General features: G+C 40.5%; 1 protein-coding gene across 2 annotated transcripts; it reads left to right on the top strand.

Moving 5' to 3' along the window:
• On the top strand, positions 1 to 23,689 carry IDS (iduronate 2-sulfatase). Of its 2 annotated transcripts, XM_072626636.1 has the most exons (9): positions 4 to 247; positions 682 to 818; positions 2,568 to 2,745; positions 6,261 to 6,349; positions 9,471 to 9,671; positions 10,930 to 11,100; positions 16,741 to 16,867; positions 18,471 to 18,644; positions 21,808 to 23,689. In XM_072626636.1, the coding sequence occupies exons 1-9, from the start codon at positions 97 to 99 to the stop codon at positions 22,260 to 22,262; spliced, it is 1,683 nt and encodes a 560-aa protein (XP_072482737.1). In that variant the 5' UTR covers positions 4 to 96; the 3' UTR covers positions 22,263 to 23,689. The 2 variants fall into 2 exon arrangements, with proteins under 2 accessions (XP_072482738.1, XP_072482737.1); XM_072626637.1 differs by lacking the exon at positions 10,930 to 11,100 and having other exon boundaries at positions 1 to 247.
• Positions 23,690 to 25,624: the final 1,935 nt, after the last annotated feature.

The following is a 25,624-nucleotide window of genomic DNA, read 5'->3' as shown; positions in this document are numbered from 1 at the left end:
GGCACCGCCTCTAGAGTATACCCTCGAGATTGGGAAAAAGTTCCTTTTTGGGGGTAACGCGGGGAGACCCAGACCGGGACGAAAGGCAAGAGAAAGATGACGAGGCCAACCCCGGGCCTGTTGTGGCTGAGGCTCGCGGTTTCGCTTGCCTTCGCGCCCCTCCTGCTGACCGCTCCTCCGCCAGAAGGCCCAGGGTACGCGGCCCCCGAGGAGCCCGTGGATTCGGTCGGGGTCGGTTCGCTGAAAGGTGCTGCGGCCGAGCCCGGGCCCAAGGGGCGGGGGGCGAGGTGGGGGGGTGGGGCGCAGCCGTGCCGAGGCCTTTGGCCTGTCACCGAGGAAACAGGGCCTCGAGGCTCCGCCCCTGCCCGGGCTGGGCTGTCCCTCTCCCCTCCCCCCTCCTTTCTCCCCCTTTCCCTTCGCCTCTTCTTCCCGGATCAGGGGAAGGGCTGCCTCCCTGCTCGCCGCATCTCTGGGCTCAGCTCCTCCACCTTCATTCCCCCTTTCCCTTCTGCCTCTCTAGTCTAGCTCCCTCCTCTCCTTGGGATTAAGAATTTATTAAAGAGTTCCAGAGATTCAAGACTTTTGTTGTTGGGCCATTCAATCTGACCTCCAGGGAATAAAACTTGTTACAAGTTAGGGCTAAGGAAATAATGGATGTCATCCTTTCTTCCCTCCACTTAGATGGCCTGAATGTTCTGTTGATCATCGTGGATGACCTACGGCCTGCCCTAGGCTGCTATGGAGAGGCTCTTGTGAAATCTCCAAACATTGATCAGCTCGCCTCTCATAGCGTGGTGTTCCAAAACGCCTTTGCCCAAGTATGTTAATAGAACTGTCAGTCATTCGTGCACTTCTGTACATTGGCCACCCTGCAGACTTGTGGTCATTTCAGTCTTCTAGCTCAAACTATAAGGTGGTGCTGAAATCAAAATGTAAAAGGGACGGGTTCAGTTGGGTTTGAAGGAATTTCTAAAGAATATTAATTCTGGCTTCTGAAGGTAGTCAGATCTTTATGAACTTTTTCCAGAAACTGAAACTGGGACCATTTACATAGGGGAATATCTGCTGTAGTAGAAATTTCTGTATGTGTATATATATATATTATATATACATATATATTATATATATATGTGTGTGTGTGTATTACAACATGAGAATGTCATTATGGTATTATTCCAGTTATCTCCTAAATGAAAGTACAGTTTTGCAATGAGAATGGGGTCTGGTGGAAAGAGCCCTGAATTCATTGTCAGAGGATCTAGATTAAAATCTCCACTCTGCTGCTTAATATTTGAGACCTGAGACAAATGACTTAATCTCTCTGGGACTCAGTTTCTACATCGGTTAAAGGACGGGGATTAGACAAAATGAATTTTGTGGTCTCTCCTTGCTTTAAATCCATGACCCCAAGTAAATCTACTGAATCACTTGTTTTTGGTTTAGATGAGTTGTTAGATAGGTGGAGAGACCTTAAGGTGAAGATAAGGGTCAACCCTTCTGTAACTTAGTTTTGCAGTATTACCTGTATATTTACACACCTGATCTATGTTATAAATGATTCTTCAGTACAGGTCTGAGGACATCTGTCTGTCTGGCAGCTAGATGGTGCAGTAGATAGAGCACTGGTTCTAGAGTCAGGAAAATTCTTGAGTTCAAATCTAGCCTTGGAGACTTACTAGCCAGGTGACCCTGGACAAGTCATTTAAGGGCTGACTGCCTCAGTTTCTTCAACTGTAAAACGGGGACAATAGTACCTACCTCCCAGGGTTGTTGTAAGCATCAAATAAGATAACATTTGTAAACAGTGCTTACCACAGTTCTTGGTACATAGTAGGTGCTTATTAAATGTTTATCTCCTTCCTTCTTTCTATTCTATTACACTACAATATCTCTCAAATAATTTTGCCCATTCCTAAACATTTGAACTACTCTCTGACTTCATTTGAATACTTGTTGTAGTAATCCTAATGACCTTTCATTTCTGAACTAAACTAAGGTTCTCTAGTTTAAGAAGCGTTGCTCTAAAGGCTGAGCAAGAAGGCAGGGCTACTCACAGAGAAGCAGTAACTGGCACATAGTAGGAGCTTCATAAATGTTTCTTGAATGAATAATGAATGAATGTTGCTGGATACTCTGTAAGTCAACTGACTTACTCCTGAGTCTTTGGGGAGCTTAGCTAGTTTCACCTAACAGGCAGTATCCTACAATGCTATCAAATCACAGAACCAGTTTTTGATTGACTGTAGCAGAGTCATTTCTTTCTGACATAATTTAATGCCATTGAGAAGTAACCAAGCCACTTAAGATGTCACACATATAAATGTGTGACATCTGTTCGTGTGCTGCCCTTAGACTATCAAGTGATGATAAATAGTATTTTGGCTTGAGTTACTAAATTCTGAACATTTGTATAGTTAGACCAGACACTTTTATTTCAGGTAAGGGATCTGTAAGCCCTAAATGCTATTTATTTCACCTTAGCAAACTGCATAACAAAGCTTCACTTGTGGTCCAGGAAATTATTTACTCCTTCATCACTCTTGTGTCATTTTGTTTCCTCTTCACAGCAAGCTGTTTGTGCCCCGAGTAGGGTGTCTTTCTTAACTGGTCGGAGACCCGACACTACCAGAGTGTATGACTTCAATTCCTACTGGAGAGTACATTCAGGAAATTATTCTACCATCCCTCAGTATTTCAAGGAGAATGGCTACATGACTTTGTCAGTTGGAAAAGTGTTTCACCCTGGTACTGTATGTTTTCAATGCCCATAAAGTCAAGGCTTTTCTTTGAACTCATCTGGTTTCATAAGGACTGGTTATGATTTCTTTGTAGTCACTTTTTAATATAAATCATACAGGTAAGTCAGGCAACCTGGGTTCTACTCCTAACTTGGCCACTCATTAGCAATATGACATCATTCCACCTCTATTGGACTCAGTTTCCTCATATGTAAATGAGAAGTTTTAGACTGGAGTTTTCAAAGCTGATTGGAATGTAATATTTGGGGACTTGAATTGATGAAACCCATAAATTCTGGTCTGGGGATAGAGACTATTCTCAGTATAAATAGGGTAAGGGTATCTGGGAAATTTTGAAGCAAAACAGAGATCTGAGCTTCATATCTAAAAAGTGCCCCTACATAAAAAATTTGAGATATATGTATTTGGATAGTTCACAAGTAAGAGGAAAAAAATATTGATAGTGTTAAAATTCTCCAGGAATTCCTAATCATACTGTGTGGAATGGCAGGGTTTTGCAAAATGCAGTTTCTGAAAGATTACTAAAGATCCTTCCAGTTCTGCTGTTGGCTAGTTTTATGAAATGTCAAAGTCTGTGGAGGCCTTAGTTTTATTTAATTTTAGTTTTGGTCTCTTGGCATTAAAGAAGCACTGTATTTGTGAAGGGGCCAATGCTATACACTTGATAGTATCCTGGTTCTAAATTTTATGTAATTGAATCATTAATGGAATTGCTTTTGACTTTGGTGGAATGTGGGGCAGCAGGGTGGCAAAATGGATAGAATGCCAGGCCTGGAATCAGGCAGATTCATCTTCCTGAGTTCAAATCTGGCCTCAGACACTTCCCAGCTGTGTGATCCTGGCCAAGTCACTGCACCCTGTTTCCTTCAGTTTCCTCATATATATAATGAGCTGGAGAAGGAAATGGCAAACCACTCTGTATCTTTGCCAAGAAAATCTCAAATGGGGTGGTCATGAAGAATTGGACACAACTGAATTGACTGAGCAGCAACTGGTGTAATGTGGATTTTGAGGTTCTGAGAGGGGTACTTTATTAAATATAAGGAGGTCTTGGGATCTTAGAAAAGGGATCTCAGACACAGTATAATGTTGTCTTATCTGTTTTTGAAAAAGAATACACTCTGTGAGCAGCATCCTTGACAAGTGGGCCTCAGCCTTGACTTGATTCCCTCTATTCTAGTTACTGAACCTGAGCCCATTCTATTTTTATGACAGTAAAGGGGCTCTGTCTCTTCCCTTTGGAGTTTGTTTAAGAAGAGAATCTGATATAGATGCGTAGAGTTGGACATGATGCTGGTATCACTAATGAGTCAGAATACTTTTTCCACAAAACAGGAAATTGAAGCTTTGGAACTGCTTAGCCACCAAGTAGAAAATCTGGAGCATAGCAGACTCTTTAAAAACTGTTTTAACCATAACATTGATTATCAGTATAGCTAATTAAACTTATGCTTACATTAATTAATTTCAGTACATAAAATGTAAGTTTTTTTAGTCATTTCCTCTCAGACTTCACTGGAATTCTTTGGTCCATTAACTTTTCCTCTTCCATTGGTCATAGTGTATACGCTATTCTTGCTTTATTTGCATTATTTTTGGGGTTGTTTGTGATCAAAATGTATTTATATTCCTCATGCTTATTGTACCTAATTATATTTCAGGAATCCATAACATCAATAAGCCATAATTTAACTATTCCCCTATTTTTAAAATATTTTAGTTCCTCCCAAGTTTTTGTTGCTATTGAATATTGTCTTTGAATAGGTAGCTTTCTTTGTTTTTGATAACTTTCAGGATATGTTTCCAATGACGGAGGCAAAAAGTATGATTGTTTTTGTAATGTTACTGTGTACTGCCAGTTTTATTTTTTGTTTGTGAATATTTCCTTCCCCAATGCTACTCTCTTTGAAGTGCTCTTTTTTCTGCACCCATCTGGTTTCCTTTTGAACTTAATGTATTTCTGTACAAAACTTGGGTGTGTTGTGTTTTATTCAAGCTTTGTTTACCTGGTTCCGGTGAGTCCCATTTCCCTCACCTCTCTGGATGGAAACTCTTCTTTTGGCACATTCCAATTGTGAAAAATAGTCAATTCCTCCCTCTTCCTCATTTCCTCATTAGTGTATTTCTTTTCTCCTTTTTTTTTGTTCTGTCTTCAAACCAGTCCTACATTTGTCTTTATTTATTTTGTGAACCTTGAAGGGAATGGGAATCTGACAGGACTATTGACCTTTCTACCATTATTAGAATGTAAGTGCTTGCCCCTCATTTAATACCTTTCTGTTGTTCAAATGTATTTACTTTTGTAGGTTTCTCTTATCTCTTGTGTTTGAATTTTATAGATTTTACCCAGCTCTATTGGTTTTTTTTTTCCTTTGGGGATGCTTGAAAGTTTTCCCTTGCTTTCAAGATCCATTTTTTTCTCTCTTTTGGATTATTCATAGTTTGACAGGAAACAGTTATTTTCGATAGTAAGTTGTTTTCTTTTGCCTTTTGGTATATTGTATTCCAAGATTTTCTTTTTTTAAATGTAGTTGTTATGTAATCATGCAATTCTAACTGAAGTTCCTTGGCCCTTGAACTGTTTGCTCTGTCATTTCTGGATGTTTCAATCCTATATTTCTTTAAGAAAGTGACAAGTGGGATTCTTTCCATTTTTACTTTGTCCTCTGGTTCTAATAAATTTGAGCAGTTTTTATGATTTCTTGAAAAGATATGCAAGTTTTCTGTTTGGTTATGGTTTGAAGGACATTGGAGGATGTTTAAATGATCTCTCCTTGACCTGTTTCCCAAGTCAGTTTTTTAAAAAATAATAGATACCTCATGTTATTTTAATTTTTCAGTCTTTTAACTTGGTTCTAATATTTTTTGTCATCTTATTGAATCCTTGAGTTTGCACTATTCTGCATTGTGATTTGCATTTTTTCATAGCTCTTTAGGGGCATCTACTATGACCCTCATGTTTTCAGATGCCCTCTTATTTCTTCTTTGGCGCACTCTGGCTGTTTCCTTTAAATGTGGCTCGTGGTTTACTTACTCCAGGAAGCTCTGACTAACCTCAGTCTGCACTGATAATTCCTTTCCATCAAGTTTTTCATTTGTGCAGAGCCTATTCTGTATTTTTACTAGTTTATTGGCAGGACATTTATCTTGTCTCTGCACCTAGATTGTAAATTATGTGTGGTTAGGGACTTTTTTGATTTCTTCTCTTTTTAAAATACCACATAGTATTTTCATAGGGCTGAGCATCTAATAGATGGTTAACAAAAGTTTGGTTGATTTGGATGTAGGTATGAGGAAGTGAATCTCTACATAGAATTTAGAACTGGAAAGAGACATTAGGGATCATATAGTCCAATCTCTACCCTGCTCCATTGTCATTCTTAAGGATGAGGAAATAGACCCAGAGAGAAGGAAGGGCTTGTCCATTTGTATACAAAGTCTTACTTGTTCTGGACCTTGGTAAAATTCTGTTTAACATTTTTTTTTAAATTTTTATTCAAGGAATTTCTTCTAATCACAGTGATGATTTTCCATACAGCTGGTCAATTCCACCTTTTCATCCCTCCTCCGAACAGTATGAAAATAGCAAGGTAAAGATATCAACAAATCAACATCTTGAAGAGTACCAGCTTTCCTTCTTGTCTAGAAACTGAGTGCTTGGGCTAAGTCCAATGTATATTTTATTTTATACATCTTTTAAAGTTTATGATACATATACTTGCACACACTATACACACATGTATGTACACATATATGTATGTATAAATCTGTATATAGGCAGCCTTGCTTTAAAAGCAAAAACGTAGTACCTCTCTAGCCTCTTTATTTTTTAGCGTTTCCTAAAGTGCAGGTTCAACCCTGTCGTACACTTCCTCCCCCTCCCAAAAAAGCAGACTCTGGTAGTTCCTTATCGCCTCCAGGATCAAATATAAAATCTTTTTGGGGTTCAAAGCACTTTATAACCTAGCCCCTCCTAGCATTCCCTTCCCCCCACCTCCTTGCTATTTCTTGAATAAGACATTCCATTTTTTGGGCATTTTCACTGACTACCTTTCATGCCTGGAATGCTGTCCCTCCTCATCTCCACCTCTTGGCTTTCCTGGCTTCCTTTGAATCCCATCTAAAAATCCCACCTCCTACAGGAAACCTTTCTCAATCCCTCTTAATTCTAATATCTTTCTTTTATTAATTATTTCCTATTCTATAGATAGCTTATTTACACCTTGTCTCCCCCGTTAGATTTTGAGCCCTTCGAGGGCAAGGGCTGTCTTTTGCCTTTTTTGTCTATCCCCAGCACTTAGGCCAATGTCTAGTACATAGTAAGTACTTAATAAGTGCTTGTTGATTGACTGGCCATCAGATGACACCCAAAGGTAGCTGCATTCTAAAGGATGCTAGGCATGCTGTACAATCCCGGTGTGACAGTCCAGTCTACAGTAAAGTCCTGTGACTGGAACTGTGGGGGTTATAGAAATGGATTAGCTATAGTCCTTATCTCAAGGTACTTACAACCTAAAAGGGAAGATGATGTTTTTTACAGATCACTAGATTTATTTATAATCAACAGTTTATAATTATGTTGTGAGAGGTAAGTAGAGAGGTCCTTATGTTAACATATTAAAGTGTTGTTACATAGATATGTTAACATATCTTAACATATTAAAAGTCCTATTGCCAGATAGGTTACACACATTTAGATAGTTGGATGGGGAAAAAAGCTGATATTTGTGAAGAAATAGAGCCCTTCAATGGGTCTTTCTCCCCTTAGTTAATGTGAGGGAGTTCATCCTTAAGGCCACTTGTGGCTCTAGTGTATTGGGAGAAAAATAAGGCATTGAAGTTAATATTTTTAGTTTAGAGGAACAACAAATCTATACTAAGGCCCAACCCTGAAGGATCATAATTAGAAAGTAAATTAGAAAATCAAATGGAGTTCCCTTTTCCCCTCCCCACTTCCCTCCTCCCTCCCTTCCCCCTTTCCTCTTTCCCTTTCCCTTGAAGTATGACATAATAATGCCATCCCACTTCCCTTTTTGGAGGGTTTCATTAGTATCTCACTGCTCTCTAGGCCTTACCTAAAGACACTGGGTCTGAAGACAAGAAAACAAAGAGTTTTGTAGAAGCAGTGGCCTCATCAGTGTGACTGACATAGGGTGTGTACACACTGAACATTATTGTTGATGCAGCCAGATTGTGAAACTGATTTCTTGGACTCAGGAGAAAAGTTGTCTATGTCAATCAACAAGCCTCATTCAGCTTTTACTGTCTGCCAGGCACTGTGCTCAGCACTGGTGACACACAGAAAAGGCAAAAACATTGTTCCTTCCCTCAGACAGCTTCCACTGGGGGCAGACTACATGCAAATAATGATGTACTACAAGATATATACAGTGCAAATGGGAGATCATCTCAACAGGAAGGAACTAGAGGGGAGGGGGGAGGGAAGTTTCTGACAGAAAGAGAGACTGGAGATAAATCTTGAAGGAAGCCCGGAAAATCAGCAGGCAGAGGTAAGGAGAGAGAATATTCCAGGCATAGAGGACAACCAGAGGAAAGACCTGGAATCAGCAGATGGAGCGTGAGGAGCATCAGATAGACCAGTTTCACTGGACCATAGAGTTCATGGATTTGAGGGGCAGGTTGTGAAGGGAGGGCTTTAAATGTCCAATAAAGCATTTGCTATTTGATCCTGGAGACGATAGGGAACCACTGCAGCGTACTGAGTATGGAGGCGTATGGTATAGTCACACCTGTGCTTTAAGAAAATCAGTATGGCAGCTGAGTGGAAGATAGATGGAGTGAGGAGAGATGAGAGCTGGCATTGGAAAACAAGCTTATGCCTTGTGGCTGATTTAGCCTACGGTGGGGGTTGGGAGGGGGGGCGGACGTGAGGCAGCAGTACTTGATAAGACAGTCTAGTAAATGAAAACAGTAGGTTTTCCCTTATCCTTTCTATTTGGTTGAAAATCCAGAAGTCCCATGAATGGGGAACGTGACCGATCCTAGAAACTCTGTCCTTGTTGCTTCTTCTGTCGTAATTCTTGAGTCACCATTTTTGCCATCTGCACAGATTGTCCAGTTGCATTTTGCTTGGGCTTTTTTTCATTTTAGACCAGAACATCTGCAAGAAGATGAGCAATGCAAGGTTTATAAATTAGAACCTTGTTCAAGGGCCTTTGATTTTGTTAGTGAGGGTGTTCCCTTTGCTGATAGAATGCTACTTCTGACTCAGTAGAGTGCCTTAAGGAGTTGCTATGACTGATACATTCCTCACCTGGTAGCCAAACTAGTTATGGGCCTCTCCCTGCTTAGCTAGGGGGATCATTAGCAGATACAGAGCTCATCCCAAGAGTCAGACTTGAAGCTTTTTTAGCTTGCTATGGGACCAACTGGGTTTTATATTGATGGCCTACCTGTGGAGAGAGCCCAGAGAAACCTCTACAATTTGGACTGCCTGGAAGTGAAAGAAATAACTCCTGATTGAAATTTGGTTTCTCATTTGCTTAGCAAATCCCACCATTTGAACACAGTGATTTGCTGGTAGATGTTCTTTAAGAGTACTAATAATAATAGGTGACATTTATAAAGTGCTTTTAGGTTTGTAAAGTCCTAGATGTACATTATCTCATGTGATTCTGTAAACCTTAAGTGATTTTGTTTAACCTGTCACTTCATATTTAAAAAAAAATCTCAAATATTTTGTTCTGACAGACCTGTAAAGGTCAGGATGAAGAACTTCATGCCAATTTGATTTGCCCTGTGAATGTTGCTGATGTGCCCGAAGGAACCTTGCCTGATAAACAGAGCACTGAAGAAGCCATACGATTGCTGGAAAAGATGAAAAAAATGAATGGTCTTTTCTTTCTGGCTGTTGGCTATCATAAACCTCACATCCCATTCAGATACCCCAAGGTAAAGAAGTAGATGAGAATTGGCCCTCAACTCATAAGTATTGGGGCTTTTGTCTTTTTCTTCCAAAATATACTTCTCTCAATGAATTTCTCGGATTACTTTTTCTAAAACATTTGGTTACGTTCAGTTAGAAGGCAAGTAACAGAGGACAGGATTAGGCTGGATTGGAACGTGATTCGGGGGAGAAGAGAATAACTGATTTGCTGGGGTCACAATTAATTTTAGATATAGAGAAGTAAGAGGAACACATTGTCTGTGGGAAACACTGATTTCTTCCGTGGCAAGTCTGTTTGATATTTACTAACTTGTTAAATATTGGAAGAGATGGCTGAGAGGGCAAGTCCAAAAAATAGGTTGCAAAGTCAAAAAAACCTCTCAAAATCAGTTCATTTTCTTTTCTTCCCCTGAAGGATTTTATTTTCTTTCTTTGTGCTTAGTGAAAAAATGTTGGGTTTTGACAGTGAGAGAGCCTTGGAGAAGGGTGCCAGAAGCAAAGGCAAGACACAGGAGATAAATGATAGGCCTTGGGAAGCAATTCTAAGGAAACTAGACTATTCTCAACAATTGAAGTATTTCTCTGACCTTGTCAGCCCAGATAACTTGAGCTAAAGGAAGTATTGGAACCTTGGACAAACATCATAGCATATGTGTGTGTGTGTGTATGTATGTATATATATTTTTAATAATAGCATATTGTGCCAGAGTGTATTCATTCTAAAACATGACATTTCTCCTATCCCCATTCTTTCCAGGTGACTGAATACTCTGTCATTTTTAACTTTCTGGAGAGCATTTCTTATTTGGAGAATCGTGATCAGAAAGCATGGTCTTAAAGTTCTCTAAAATTATCTTGTTTTCATTGGTCCAGGAGGTTTTGCCTCCATAGCAAGAAGTTTTCTTGACTATATTATTATTCCTTCCCTAATGCTTGTCACCTTCCCTTTTTAGCTTTCTTTTTTTGCACAATGAGATGTGGGACATTGCTTATATGGGGTTTGTTTTTTTCTGAAGGTCCCTGACTTTGGGAGGCCCTTTCTGCTTTTCCCAGTCTGGGAAGGATATAGAAAATGGTCACTGTTTAATTTGGCCAGTGGTATTTGAAAGAATGCATGATGAAGGTACTACTGGCCTGGTTTGGGGGTTAAAGGCCTAGTCTGAGGAACAGACTCTCTGATTAAAGGGTTAGGCATGGGGTTGTCAGAAAAGAAAAAAGCATAGAGAAAGCCTGACAACCCTGTGTGGCTGTCTTTCCCCCAAGGAATTTCAGAAGCTGTATCCCTTGGAAAATATTACTCTGGCTCCTGATCCTCAGATCCCTGCTGGACTACCTCCTGTGGCATATAACCCCTGGATGGATATCAGGGAGAGGGAAGATGTCCAGGCCTTAAACATCAGTGTTCCCTATGGCCCAATTCCTACAGAGTTTCAGGTATCAAATACTTGAAAATGGGTTTTGTTGTTTTTGTATTATTTTTTATTGCATAGTCTTTTCCTCCCTACTCATTTCTGCCATGCAGCCCTTCATTGTGACAAAGAAAAATGTGTAAGCAAGACCAGTCACAGTGATGGTGACTGACAACAAGTGATAACGATAAGATTAATAGCTATTAGCATTTCTACAGTGCTGTAAGGTTTGCAAAGCACTTTACAATTATTATCTCATTTTATTCTCAGAACGACCCTGGGAGGTAGGTCCTATTTTGATCTCCATTTTATAGAGAAGGAAACTGAGGCAGACGGGAGTCAAGTGACTTGTCACACAGCTAGGATGTATCTGAGGCTGGATTTGAACTCATGTTACCCTGACTCCAGACCTGGCATTCTATCCTCTGTGGTGCCACTTAGCTATAGTATAGCATATACTCAAATTGCTCTCACCTCCCTCTCATTGAAAGGAGGCAGGTATATGTTTTATTATCAGTTGTTCAGGCCCCAAATTGGTCATTAGTTACTCCAAGTTTGACAGCCGTTCAGTGTTGCTTTTTATTTTAAACATTAAGAGTATCTTCCTTCAGTTCTGTTTGTGTCACTGTTCATACAGGTCTTCCAGTGTTTCTCCAAGTTCCTCATATTCTTTCTTTCTTATAGCACAATGATTTTCTATTATAGTCATGTATCAAGAAACATTCATACCAATAGAGTGCCTCATGCAATTCTTGTGGAAAAGTTGAGGACATGTGGATGCGATAATATAATTCGATAGCTTCAGAAGTCATTGGATGGCTCACTGTTTCTTTGGTAGGAGCTCTCCAGAGGAATGCCTCCAGGGATCTGTCCTGTTAAGCGTTTTCATTGGTTATTCAGATCACGGTGTAATGGCATGATTATATAGTGTGTAGGCAACACAATGTGGGGAAGGACAGCTAACATGCTGGTTAAGTCAGGAGCCAGAAAGATGTAGACACCTTTGAGTGCTGGGTTGAATCTAATGAGATGGTATTTAATAGAGATCACTGTTAAGTCTTACTCTTGGTTTAAAAAAATGAGCTGCACAAATGCAAAGTATGGGAGAGACAATTTGTCTAAAAAAGATCTGGACATTTCCATGCACAGAAAGCTCAGTATGAGTCAGTAGTGTGATGGGGCAGCCCCCAAAGTTGGTGTGATTCTGAACTTCATTGAGAGAAGTATAGCTGTTATATTCTGCCTTGGTCACTCCATCTCTGGAGTGGCATTATGGTCATCTGGTGGCCACAGCTGAGGAATGGAAACACATTGGTGAGTTAGCCAGTCAGGAGGCATCTATTATTCATTTTATTATTTTTCAAACCTTAGGAAAGCCATATATAAATGCTAGCGTACCATAGTATCATAGCATAACTTAGTATCAGGCAATGTGCTAAGTGCTAGGGATACAAAGAAGTGTAATTAACATGGTCCCTGCCCTCAAGACCTTACATGCTAATGGAGGAGACAATAATAGTTAGCAGTAATAATAGCTAGCATTTTTATATAGCAATTCAGATTTTGAAAAGCACTTTAAAAATATCTCATTTTATCTTCCTAACAACCCTGGGAGGTGGATGCTACTATCTCCATTTTTACAGATGAGGAAACTGGGGCAGACAGATTAAATGACTTGCTCAGGGTCACACAGCTAATAAGTAAAGCTAGATTTGAACTCAGATCTTCCTGACTCTAGACTCACCTCTGTATCCACTGTGCCAGCTGATTGGGATATGGATGGGAAAGCCTCCCATAGATGGTGGAATTTGAACTGTTCTAAAGGAATCTGGGACACAGAGGTGAGGAGGGGTAGCATTTCAGGTATGGGGGACAGCCAGTAAAAAGGCCTGCAGTTGGAAGAGATGGAGTACTGCATACAAAGAACATCAAATAGACCTGTATAGCATGGTTGTTGAGTACATGGAAAGGCAGAAAGTTTAAGAAGACTGGAAAGATAGGAAGAGATCAGGTTGTCAAAAAGAGACTAGATTTGATCCTGGAGGTAATAGGGAGCTATTGGAGATTATGGGTGGAGGCGTGCATGGGTGCCTTTGGATAATCATTTTAGCATCTAAAGGGAGGATGGATTGGAAGAGGGAGACAGACACTTTTGTCAGGGATACCAGTTAGAGGGTTATTGCAATACTCTGTGAGGCATGAGGTGATGAGAACCCTTACTGGGAGGGTGGCAGTGTGAGTGGCATATTGCGAAGGTAGGAACCGTGAGACTGGGCAACAGATTGGACGTGTGGAGGAGTCAAGGATGACATTGAGATTTCAAGCTGGGTAACTGGGAGGACGATGGTGCCCTTGACACTAATGGGGATATTTGGAAGAGGGGAGGGTTTGGGGAAAAGATAAAGATTTCTGTTTTGGACATGTCAAGTTTGAGGCCCCTGTGGGACCTATAGTTTCAGATGTCTAAGAGGCAGATGGAGATGTGTGACTGGAGCAGAAAGATGAAGGCTGGATATAGAGATCTAGGAATCATCTGCATACAGATGATAACCAAACTCATGGGAGCTGATGTGATCACCCATCAAGACAGACTAGAGGGTCCAAGTCAGAGCCTTTGGGGCTTTGTGGCCCATTTTTATAGTGGGTGTGTCCTAGATGAAGGAGAGCAAAGGAGACCAAGAAGGAACAGGCCTGCAGGAAGAGAACATGGAGAGAGCAGTGTCACAAGTCAAGGAAGGAGAGAGTAGTCAGCAGGAGGTGATCAGTGCTGTCAAAGGCTACTTTGTGGTCCGGAAAGCAGCCATTAAGAGATCATTAGTAATTCTGGAGAGAACAGTTGCATTTGAATGGTAATAATATCAGAAACCAGATTGAAGACAGTTTGGAAGAGGTTCAGAGAGGCACCAGCAGTAAATGACTTTCTTAGGGGGGTTTAGCCAAGAAGAGAAGAAAAGTTCTATATACATATGGGCTCCACTCTGTCCCTTCATGACTCATCTCTACCCATCAGGCTGTGGTGCTTGTCCATCACCACCAGAAGGATGGTCTCCTTTGCTTCCTGAAAATTTCACCCTCTGCCTAGTTGATTCTGGAAAAAAATGTTGAGAATAACAGAAACACAGGCCATGCAGCATGTTATAAAGCTCTTCCTCTGCCCCATTCTTAATCCAATATTCTCCTCATAGTTGGGTTGCTATCAGAATGGGGAAAAGAATCTGGAGGACAAAAACTATGGAACAGCTTGGAGTTGGACCTTCTTGGCCCCTAGGACTAACTCTGCCCAGGGATTAAAGGTCAGGGTTGGATGTGTTTACACTGGCCTAGGCAGCTTTTGGTTTTGTGAAAGGGAGCTTTGGAGTTCCGGCCCCCATCTCCGCGCCCGCCCCCCTCGCCCGGGGGTGTGGAGTCTCCTTACACTTTCTCACTGAGCTTGGCAAAGGAGAATGGGAGACTGAAGCCTGCTTTGATGTTATTCTCATATGTTCACTTAGGTTCGAGTTCCCTATTAACTATTTTTGTTCAGTCCTTTGCAGTATAGACATCATTCTCCTTGGCAGAGAAAACAAGCATCATGAGGCTAGTGTATCCCTTCTCTTGTCCGTGATCATGGTCTCATCCCCCTGGAGTAGTGGGTCCTGCCCTGCTTGTGATCATGTTCCCTTTTTTTCTCTCAGAAATAGCATGAAGGCCCTCTGAATTGTCCTTAGCACTCCTTCTCAACATTACCTCATTTATTATAGTATTCCTGGGGCTTCTGGGGATGACCTTCATCTGTGTTTCTAGGTCCCACACCAGATAATAAACCTTAGAGGTGAAGAGGCCCTCCGACCATCACTTCATAAAGAAGGAAGCTAGCCTCGAGAAAGGAAGTGCTGTGGCTCAGCTGACGTAGCCAGTTAGTGGCAGAACCATAGCTAGAACCAATTCCCCTAACTGTCCCAGAATTGTTTCTCACTTCACCAAAAGTTTTATTCATTTGGCTAGCTTTTGGGAACTGAAAAAATACTCAGGGTTGCTAGACAACAGCAGAAAGAGACAAGTCTACTTGAGCAAAATGGCTTTAAAGAATTAAAGGTAAATAGGAATCTTGTTTAGACACCCTGATTTAGCCACGGCTACAGGGTAAACCACCAACATAAATGTGCTATGAGCCTTCTTTGGTCCATTTGCACTGAGCAGAGGCCAACGAAGGCAGTCCTTGTTCTCAGTGGTGGAAGTGGGAGAGGGCAGCAAGGTATGGGCACATAGATGAGCATATACAAGATACATACAGTATAGTTAGTGGGGTTGGGGAGGGCACTAACAGTTGAGAAGGGGATAAGGAGGTTGGTGCTTGAGCTGAGTTGTGAAAAAACCAAAGCCAAAACCAAAGAAGGAATTCTGGGAGGCAGAAGTGAGGAAGGAGAGCGTTTGGGGCACGGCTGAGGATGTCCAAAGGCAGGCAGATGAGAGATGGTGAGTCGTGTGTGATGAATAAGAAGAAATCCAGTTTGGCTAAACTGTATCATGTGTGAAGGGGAGTAATGCAATAAATCATGATGTGTTGGGGCTAGCAAGAGTGAGGAGTCCAGCTGTTCTCAACATAAATGCTGAGCTTGTGAAACTTCTAGGTGACTAGAAGGATATCAGTTCCCTCCACAGAAATGAGGAAGTTTATTTGAGGAGGGAAGAAGGTTCTGAGATTTCTTTTGCGCATGTGAATTTGAGATGTCTATAGAAAAACCACCTTGAAAGGTCCAAAAGGCAGTTGGAACTCAGGAGATAACCTGGGATTGGATGTATAGACATGGAAGTTATCTGCATTGAGATAATAATTATATCTATGTGAGCTGATGAGGTCACCAAGTGAGAAAGTATAAAGAGAGAGAAGAGGGCCCAGGATGGAGTCTTCAGGAACTCCCACAGTTGAGGGGCAGGGATATAGCAGAAAGGACAATAAGAAGGAGTGGGCAGACAGGTAGAAGGAGAACCAGGAGAGTGTGCAGAAGGGGATAGTGGTCAACAATTGTGTCTAATGTTTCAGAGAATTAAAGAAGGATGAGGGCTGAGAAAAAGCGATCAGGTTTGATCATTGAATCATGACTGGAAACTTTGGAGAGAGCATTGTTCAATTGAGTTATGAAGTTAGAAGCGGATTGCAAAAGGCTTACAAGAGATTGATGAGAGAAGTACCAGTAAGGAGTGTAGATGGTTTTTTTCATAAGAGTTGGTTTGAGAAAGGACAGAGAGAGATAGGGAACTGCAGCATGAAGGTATGGTAGCATAGTCATGGTTTTTCCAGGATGAGACAGATTTTGGCATGTTTGGAGGCAGCTTGTAAAGAAGCAGAAAATACAGAGAGATTAGAGAGAATGGGGAGGAGGCAGTCATCAAAGTAAAAGTCTGCTAGAAAAGACAGGATAGGATGGGCGGAAAAGCCACCTCTCTGTGAGAGACTACAGAGAGGGAGTTGGGAGTGCAGGCTGACAGCAGAGGCAAGTGAGATGAAGGGGGAGCTTAGGGTGAATGGCTCGTATTTTCTCAGTAAATTCAAGGTAAAAAGATAATGGGGGCCAAGGAAGCTTCTACCATGTTATAGCGGAGAAAAATAAAGAGCCCAAATTGGAGGGAGGGATATAACTGAAGTTTGAATTGAGGGATTTTCGCTTCTTTTTAAAATTTGCAGCGGAAAATCCGTCAGAGTTATTTTGCATCTGTTTCTTATTTGGATTCACAAGTTGGTCACCTGTTAAATGCTTTGGATGAACTTCAGCTCTCTAACAACACAATTATTGCCTTTGTGTCTGATCATGGTAAGCATTTTGAAGTGTTCTGGGAAGTGATTCGAACTTCGAGAATTGTTCTTGAAATGTTTCCTGGTGTTGGAAACCTCACCTGTTCTCTTGGGTGAGTCGGCTCCTCCTTCAGGTTTGTGCCTTGTGCAGCAGAGCACTCCCCCCACTTTGCCAGCCTGTAATCACATCTCCTTTTAAGCCAACTTCTGCCCTTAAAGGGAATTGTTCACAGCTTTTTTTCTTTTTTCTCACTGAGTTGCTATTGATGAGAAATAGCCCTTCCCTAAAGCACTGGCCTATAGTCTTTCTAAGCCAGAGAATAGAGGAGGAATCAGACTTACAGTATCCCTTTGAAATTGCCCCCAAAGCAAAATGGGCCCATTCCAAGTGGTGAGAACCCCACAGTGCTCCTGCATGCCCCACTGTGGGGAGCTACCGTTCCCTCTCATGGTACTACCTGGCTCTTTAGCAATTCCAGGATCAAGCTTCAGATTTCAGTGAAACAATAATAGTCTGATCCATTATTGTACTTGTCTGTTAAATTTGTGCCACCTGAGGAAGATTAGCTTTTGTCCCTGAGGCTATTAAAAGACCAGGTGGAGTTGATAAGTTAGTAAAGAGTAGCGAAGGCACTCATTTGCTTAGTGTAGGACTCTGAGTCAGGTCCAGGGATCCTTGGCAAGCATTATGCTCTGAGAGAGGAGGAATTAATAGATGAGGCATAACAGTCGATACACACATGTAGACACATACTACATATATACACACATCTACAATCTACACACATATACATCCACACATACAATTTACATATATACACATGCGTATGTACATATATACATACAATATATACATATCTGTACACATTCATCAATTTCCATTTCCTATATAACATGCATACACACACACACACATATATATATACATGCATGTGTATCTGGAGTTATACACACATATACATATACAAATGCATGTGTGTGTGTCTATATGTACACACACACATACACGCATAATTTCTTAGGCAAGTTTGGGAACCACAGATAGCATAATGCTTTATTCAGCGAGGCTTTTTTAATGGCATAGTCCTCTTGTTTAGTTGTGTGACTAAGTACAATTTCCTCTTATTTTAGCATTTTTTTTGCCAAATAGATGAACAACTTAGAGTATTTTAACCATTTTTAAAAGGTTTTGTAGTTAGGCTGAGTAAAACAGCTGGAAGCAGAATTTGCATTTTGTCATTAAGCTATGACCCAGTAGAAAAAAAGAAACCTTTAGTTGATAATTTCCCGTTTTTCTTCTTTGGAAGCTTAAACTCTCCTCTGGCCATTCCTTCAGTACCTGCCTTCACTGAAGTCCCCCCCTCCCCAGTGCTTCTTCATGGCATTGGAGGTGACCCTCTGTCAATGGTGCATCAATTTTGGCATTGCCTGGCAAGCCAGAAAGGCCGAATGCCTTGGAGAACTGTGATGATGCTTTGGAGGGGGACTTCAGTGGAGACGTAACAGGAAACAGTGTTGAAATTGAGCCTACCATGATGTGATTCTACTTGTGTGTGTAAGTTTGTTGTTTGGTTTTTTTTTGTCTCTTTGTGTCTGTGTGACTTGTGCTTCTCCTTGTCCAGGATGGGCTCTAGGTGAACATGGAGAATGGGCCAAGTACAGCAATTTTGATGTAGCCACTCAAGTGCCCCTGATGTTTTATGTCCCTGGAAAGACTGCTCCATTTATTTCTCCTGGAGAGAAGCTTTTTCCTTACATCGATCCCTTTGACTCAACGTCAGAAGTAATGGTTCCAGGTACAAAAGATGAGTCTTGTAAAGTGCCACTTAACTACTCTATTATTACAATTCTGCCTTTTTGTTTATATAGCACCTTATAGGATTATTCCAGCCTGTTGAGACATCTATGAATCCTGATTTTATTTTCTATGATATTAGCCATTTCTCCCTACCTTTGCATCATCTGCAGATTTAGTAATTGCGCCTTTCATGTCATCATTCAAATCATTGGTTAAAAGTTGAACATCACAGGGCCTGGAAGAGACCCTGGGACATACTTCTAGATACTATGTCTCCTCTCCTTTTCTCCACCATCTCATTAAACAATAGTTGTTCAGCCAGTTGCAAATCCATGTTAACAGTACGGCTACTTGGCCAACATTTTTCTTATATTCCCATCTGTGAAATGACTCATGGAATCCTATAGTTAGAAGGGACCTCAGAGGTGATCTAGCTAAATCCCATCTCGATCCTGACTCAGCGTTTGATGAGTAGCTATTCTGCCTCTGTATTAAGAGTTTTAATATCATTCATCTGTGCTTGGAGCCTTGAACTCACTTAACATGAAAGACAGTGTGGCACAGTAGACAGAGTGCTTGACTTGGAGTCAAAGAAGACCTTGGATCAAACCCTAAATACCAACTTTCTGTGTGACCCTGAGCTCATCTGTAAAGTGAGGGGGTTGAGCTCATTCTTCTCCAAGACTCCTTCCCTGAACGCTGTCCTGTGATCCTCAGAAGCTGGTTAAGTTTTCTCTCACAATCTTCTCCCATATATTGAGCTTCATTTTCTTTCTACCTTTTGTAGTTTGCAGTTCATTCCTCCTTTTATGGAGCAGTCAGAGCAAATGTGAAGTTTGACCTGTTCTCACCTGTCCTTTTGCTTCCAACGTGCAGCATCTTGCTATCCAGTTCAGGTTCCTATCCTTTTTGTCTTAAATATTTTTCCAGAGTGTGAGCTCATTCTTGGCCTACCCTAAAACTCTCTACCACTCTATTGCAGTCATTCTTGGTTGTGTAACCTCACTTGCATGTTAAATATAGTCTAACTCTGGGTGGGCACATGTGGCCTTCTAGATCCTTAAGTAAGGCCTTTTAACTGAATCAAAATTTTACAGAACAAATCCTTTTATTAAAAGGATTATTATTATTTATTAATATTACTTGTAATATTAATATTATTAATCTTAATTATTTACTATTAATACTAATATTAATATTATTTATTAAAATTTGGATTCAGTCAAAAGACTGCACTTAAGGGTCTAGAAAGCCACATGTTGGCCTCAAGGTCACGGGTTTCCCACCCCTGATCCAGATGATTTTATTGTACTTTCCTCACTAAGATTATTCGCCATTGTATAACTCTTTGAAAGAGTTCAGACTCTTCTTAAAACCCAGGGAAGCAAAGGATGAGATTATTAGACTCTGGGAATCAGGAGACTTCTTGAATTCTAGTCTTGAGTCTACTGTTAAGTTGCTCTGTGACCTTGGACAAGTCATGACCTCAGAGCCTCAGTTGCTTCATCTAAAATGAAGGAGTTCATCTATTTGATTCTTTTTTTTTTTTTTACCTCTGTGATACCTTTTTGAAACCTTGGTAAAAATCTCTGCAGTAAATCACATTTCTGTAGTTCTTTAAAGTTTTCAAAGTACTTTACCACAACGGTAACTTAAGTGTTCAACCCATTTAACACATCTTGAAACTGAGGCTCTTAGCATTGGAGTGATTTTCCTCAAGCCTGGATTTGAACCCAGTTTGTCTCAGTTCAAGGTCTCAGAACTGTGCTAAGTAGTTGAAGGAGAGCGGGATGCTGAAAAATTACAATATATAATTCCTATCCTTAAAGTGCCCTACAGTCTAAATCAAGAGTGAAGACTGATAAGATAGTGATAAATGTATTTAGGTGCAAAATTGTGTTAAGAAGGAAATTAGTAGATATTCTTAGAACTTCAGAGACAAGGAATGGAAGTCCGGCAGACTGCTATCAGAGGTTCAGATGAAACTAGACTCTGATCTCCTAAAGGCCAGAGGCCAGGAATGTCCGTGGTGATAAATTTGAAGCCAGCTGTCTAATCTTGAGCATCACCACTCTTGAAGCTTCAGACTCCAAGTAGGTGCTAAAAACACTTACTTCCATAAATGTTTGTTTATTGATTGCCATTGAGAAACCAGCTTCCGAATCTAAAGGAAGAAAGTCAAGCCAAATGGAAAGGTTTTTAACCTTTATTTGAGTTATTAGTTTAACTATATCAGGTGTCCCAAAAGTCTTAATGCAGGTTTAAGCTTTTTAAATACACTAAGACTTTTAGGACACCCTGTTTATGCACAAAGTGTACTGTAACCTATTAATAAGAAATTCTGATTCAGTATTTCACTTGGATTTGTAACTTCATCAATATAGATCACAACTCTTCTCACTTAGCACATGATCTTAGAGAGTCGTGCTCCCAAAATTCATTACCCCAAGACTAGTCTGATGAGGAGCAAGAATTGAGCCATTCTGAATTGCTGAATTGAGCAAGGTTGGTTCTTAGACCCCAGACATTCGGTCTACCCCTGGGCCCATATGTGAAGACTTTCTAGCTTGGTATAGTTTTAGCCATGAACCTAAGGCCACCTTCTTGCTGCAGTGAGGTATCAGAAGACGACTTGGGTGGATGTCACTTTCACAGAGCTAAGTTTATTCTCCAGATTTCTGTCATCCAGAAGATGAACATCCTGGTTGGCCAGTTTACAGAGAATGCTTCTCTGTGGGTCAGGGCCTAAGTGAAAGTTGACTATTCTGTTCTCTTTTCAGCTGGGAGGCTTTGAAAGGGTATTAGGTAGCCTTTTAATCCTCACAGATTTAAATCCTCACACAATTACATTTCAAAGTTTTTATGTAGTTGCAGTGTCTTCACTGTAACTTAACAGTTTTTTTCTCTATTACACAATTACATCATTTGTTATCAATCAGCGTTTACAGAATCCCCTCTCTAATATCTTGCTGATCTTTTTGCATTGCTGGAAGAGCAATTGGGAGGGAGTGAGAGGCTGAGATGCCTTTCTTCTAAATAAAATAAAAGGAACAAGATGAAATAAATGTGTGGCACTGAGCTGTGTTTGATTTAGTGTTTTTGCCTCCGTTTTGTTCGCTCTGATATCACACTTTCTACCTTATTACTTTTCGTTTCCCTAGGAGGTCGAGCCACAGAGCTTGTTGAACTGGTGTCTCTTTTTCCGACTCTCTCAGAACTTGCCGGACTGAATGTACCCCGACGCTGCCCATTTGATTCATTTAACATTGAGCTGTGCAGAGAAGGACCAAGCCTTGTTAGGTATTTAAACTTCACCAAATGGGAAAGAGACCCTTATGACAGCACCAGGAAACCCATTGACCTTGTGGCATACAGCCAGTATCCACGGCCTGCAGATACCCCTCAGTGGAATTCTGATAAGCCACATTTAAAAGATATAAAAATTATGGGCTATTCCATACGTACAGTAGACTACAGGTTTACCGTATGGGTCAGCTTTAACCCTGAGAATTTCACTGCCGATTTTACTGACATCCATGCAGGTGAACTATATTTTGTAGACAGTGACCCCCTGCAGGATCATAATGTTTATAACCAGACCATGGGCATATATTAAAACTCCCCAGGTCATTGGGCCATATGTTTTATATAGCTAAATGACTTTTTGTTTACAGTTGTTTGTTTGCTTGTTTATTTTTTACATTTTCCTCCTCCCTACTGTATGTGGTAGATGTAAGAATGAATTGGAGATTTTGTGACATTTTGGTGCTAACAGAGAGCAGATAGTTGAAAAGGAGGATAGATTTCAAGGGTCAGGAGTTTATTACAGCAAGACCTTATTAATTTAGGTTTCTTTAATTTGGAATTTGTAATAATTTGGACTGAAGGCTAAGTGGGTACATTATTGATATCGAGAGGTTTGCTAGAAAATGGACAGCCTAAAGGGAAGGGAGAAATATATAACTATTAAAGAAAATAAAATGTTTTCAGACCTCCATTGATAGACAAACATCCTGCTACCATGTGAGTAACATTTCTGTGAGTGACATTAGGATTCAGTGTTTATAAAAATTCATTTGTCTCCCTTATCAATTTAATATTTTTGAGGTCATTCATGTTTATAAAGTTGTGAGGCTGGCCATGAAATTTAGTGGCTGGTGTAATGGATGACTGTTTTCTTACCTCCAGCCTGTGAAAATATTCATGCAGTTTCATCCATCAGGGAACATGCCATTTAGAGGTATTCGTCTGATCCTCCAGCAAGGCTCTGCACAGATAGGGAGCTTCCATTATAATCACAGTTGCTTGGGGGTGTTAATATAGCACATCTTCCTCTTAACCCCTACCAGTTACCATTCAGTTCCTTCCAACTCCAAAAAGCTGTGATCTGGGATTCTAGGATGCTATTCACCGAATGATGAAAAGGCACCCATGTTTAAATGACTTCTCCCCTGATTGTGTGTCTCTCTTGCTTCAAAGCAGCCCAAGGTGTTAGTTCTGGAATGTGTGTGATGGGCCTGGGTCTCAGACATGCTGCCCTGCCCCGGAGACAACAAATGGATCTTGCAGTTGCTCTGGGTGAATTTTTGGGAGCCCAGCTCAGGGTATTGTTCCAGCCAAGCAGCAGACTGAAAAAGAATAGCGGAGTCAATGCAGAGAACAAAGAATTGAGATCTAGGCTAGTGCTTCTGGATAGAACAGGAAGAAAGACTTAGGATGTAGACAAAGTAAAGAGCAAAGAACAAAAGTTAACCGGTTTTTCTTCTGCTGTCTCTTAAGTCAGGGACTATTATTTATGAGGGTAAGAGGGGTTCCCAGCTGTAATGAGACTGACATTTATGAAACCCTTGCTCTAATTTATTGTTGCCATTTTGCTAGTATATTTTCTAACACCATTGCTGGTGATTTATAGGCAAAACTCATTATTTACTTAACAGGTTTTCGGAATTCATCTCTTGCCCACTATTGAAAAATGTACCCTGGTATTTGTGTTAAGTGTGTCGGGATTTAACATATGAATAAATCATATTAAATTTGCTATTATTATCGTGTGCAATTCTTGCTGGTGTTTTTAGTACTGTTTGATGCTATATTAAAATAAATAAAGCTGTTAACTCCTGTGGCTAGCATGCCATGTGTTTTTACCCTATCTTCCCCAAAGTATCCAGTTTTCTCATTATTGTAGATTTTATGAAGGATTTAGCAAAGACTAACTTGGAACACCTTCATTTTATAGATGAGGGGATTAAAGCTTAGAGAGGGGAAGTGACTTGTCCAAGGTCATACAGTTGAATTCTCCATTCTGGGTGATGGATAATATATGTACTTGCTGATGCATCCTTGATATGCTGGAAAACCTCTCCAAATGTCATCTGGAAATTGGCCCTACGGGTGGGTCTTGCTTTAAGAAATTCCTCCATACAAACATCTGAATGGGTAATTTGGGAGATGATTATTCATCCTCCATGAAAGCATTCCGCCCAAGTTTTCTTTTAGCAGACCTCAGTGCATTGGAAACATGATTTGACTTGTAAAAGTTCAATTTGCATTTCACATTTTGCAGGAAACTGGAAAGTGAAGTGTGCATACATACAGTTTTGAAAATATCTTCTAAAAAGAACAATAATAACTGATAATTATATAGCACTTATAGGTTTGCAAAGCACTTTACATATATTATCTCATCTGATCTTTACAACAACCTTGTGAGCTAATTACCTTAGGGATTATCCTCCTTACAGATGAGGAAGCAGGAAAGGTACAGAAAGCAACATGAAAGATAAAAGTAGATGTTAAAACATACTATGTTGGAAAAGAGGCCTTTTTTTGTGGCACTCATGAGCTATCAAAGTTCCTCCTTTGAACCCAGTCCAGAAAGATCCCATCCCTCCCCACCTCTCTGAGCTTCCCTTTCCCCAGCTTTGAAGTACTAGGACTAGACTAGATGGTCCCTCAGGTCTCTTTCAGGTCTTCTGCTAGACAAGGCATTAAATGCTAGGACCTCATCAATGCCATTTGATTGGTCCACCTACTTCTGAAAGAGAGACTGGGAATTTTGGTGTGTTCTCTCTCCCGGCTGCTCCTCCTCCGATGGCCATAGCAACTGATTATGGTGAACATGAATTGCCTCCTTTGCAAATTTTTTCACAATCTATCCTCTTCCAGTGTGCTTCTTACTGGCAACAGGACTTTGATGTCCCAGCAACACAATGTTATGTACATTCACATGGCATTCTCTTTCGTATATAACCCAATTAAAACTTCCATCTGCAAAAAGTAATACCTAAAAATAAGGATCTTGCTCATATCCTCTCTGAGATTGACTCTTTCTTAGACACCTTATAGGATTTACAGATACCCTGTGAATTTATCTACAGGAAGAGATTAAACCTCTTAACAAGGATGCACCTCTCAGTGCTTCTTTTGCATTTGGTACACATAAGTACAAAAGAGAGTTTGATCTTTACCCACATGAAGTGGTTTCCCTTTGTTCAGATGCTCTTTAGTCAGGGGTGGGAACCTTCAGGCTTCAGGGCCACATGTGGCTTCAAAGCCAAAGGTTCCCCACCCCTGTCTTAAGTTCTGGAAGATGGGGTCTGCACTTTTTTCTTTCAAGAGATCAGGTTCTAGTCTAGGTTAGTTCTAGAAATATATAACTATTAAAGAAAATAAAATGTTTTCAGACCTCCATTGATAGACAAATATCCTGCTACCATTATGATGCCTTTCTGTGAGTAACATTAGGATTCAATGTTTATAAAAGTTCATTCGCCTCCCTTATCAATTTAACATTTTTGAGTTCATTCATGTTTATAAAGTTGTGAGGCTGGCCATGAAATTTAGTGGCTGGTGTAATGGATGACTGTTTCTTACCTCCAGCCTGTGAAAATATTCTTCATTTGCCTTGCTGGAAATTTCTGATACTTGGTTGGGTGAAACAATTGAGGTCAGGGATGTGATCGAACAAGAGAGTTTCCT

This window comes from Notamacropus eugenii, chromosome X (assembly GCF_028372415.1).
Source record: "Notamacropus eugenii isolate mMacEug1 chromosome X, mMacEug1.pri_v2, whole genome shotgun sequence".
In the NCBI taxonomy this organism is placed as follows: domain Eukaryota; kingdom Metazoa; phylum Chordata; class Mammalia; order Diprotodontia; family Macropodidae; genus Notamacropus; species Notamacropus eugenii.
Note: the sequence above shows the minus strand (reverse complement) of the source record. Positions and strands in the feature narration are given on the sequence as shown.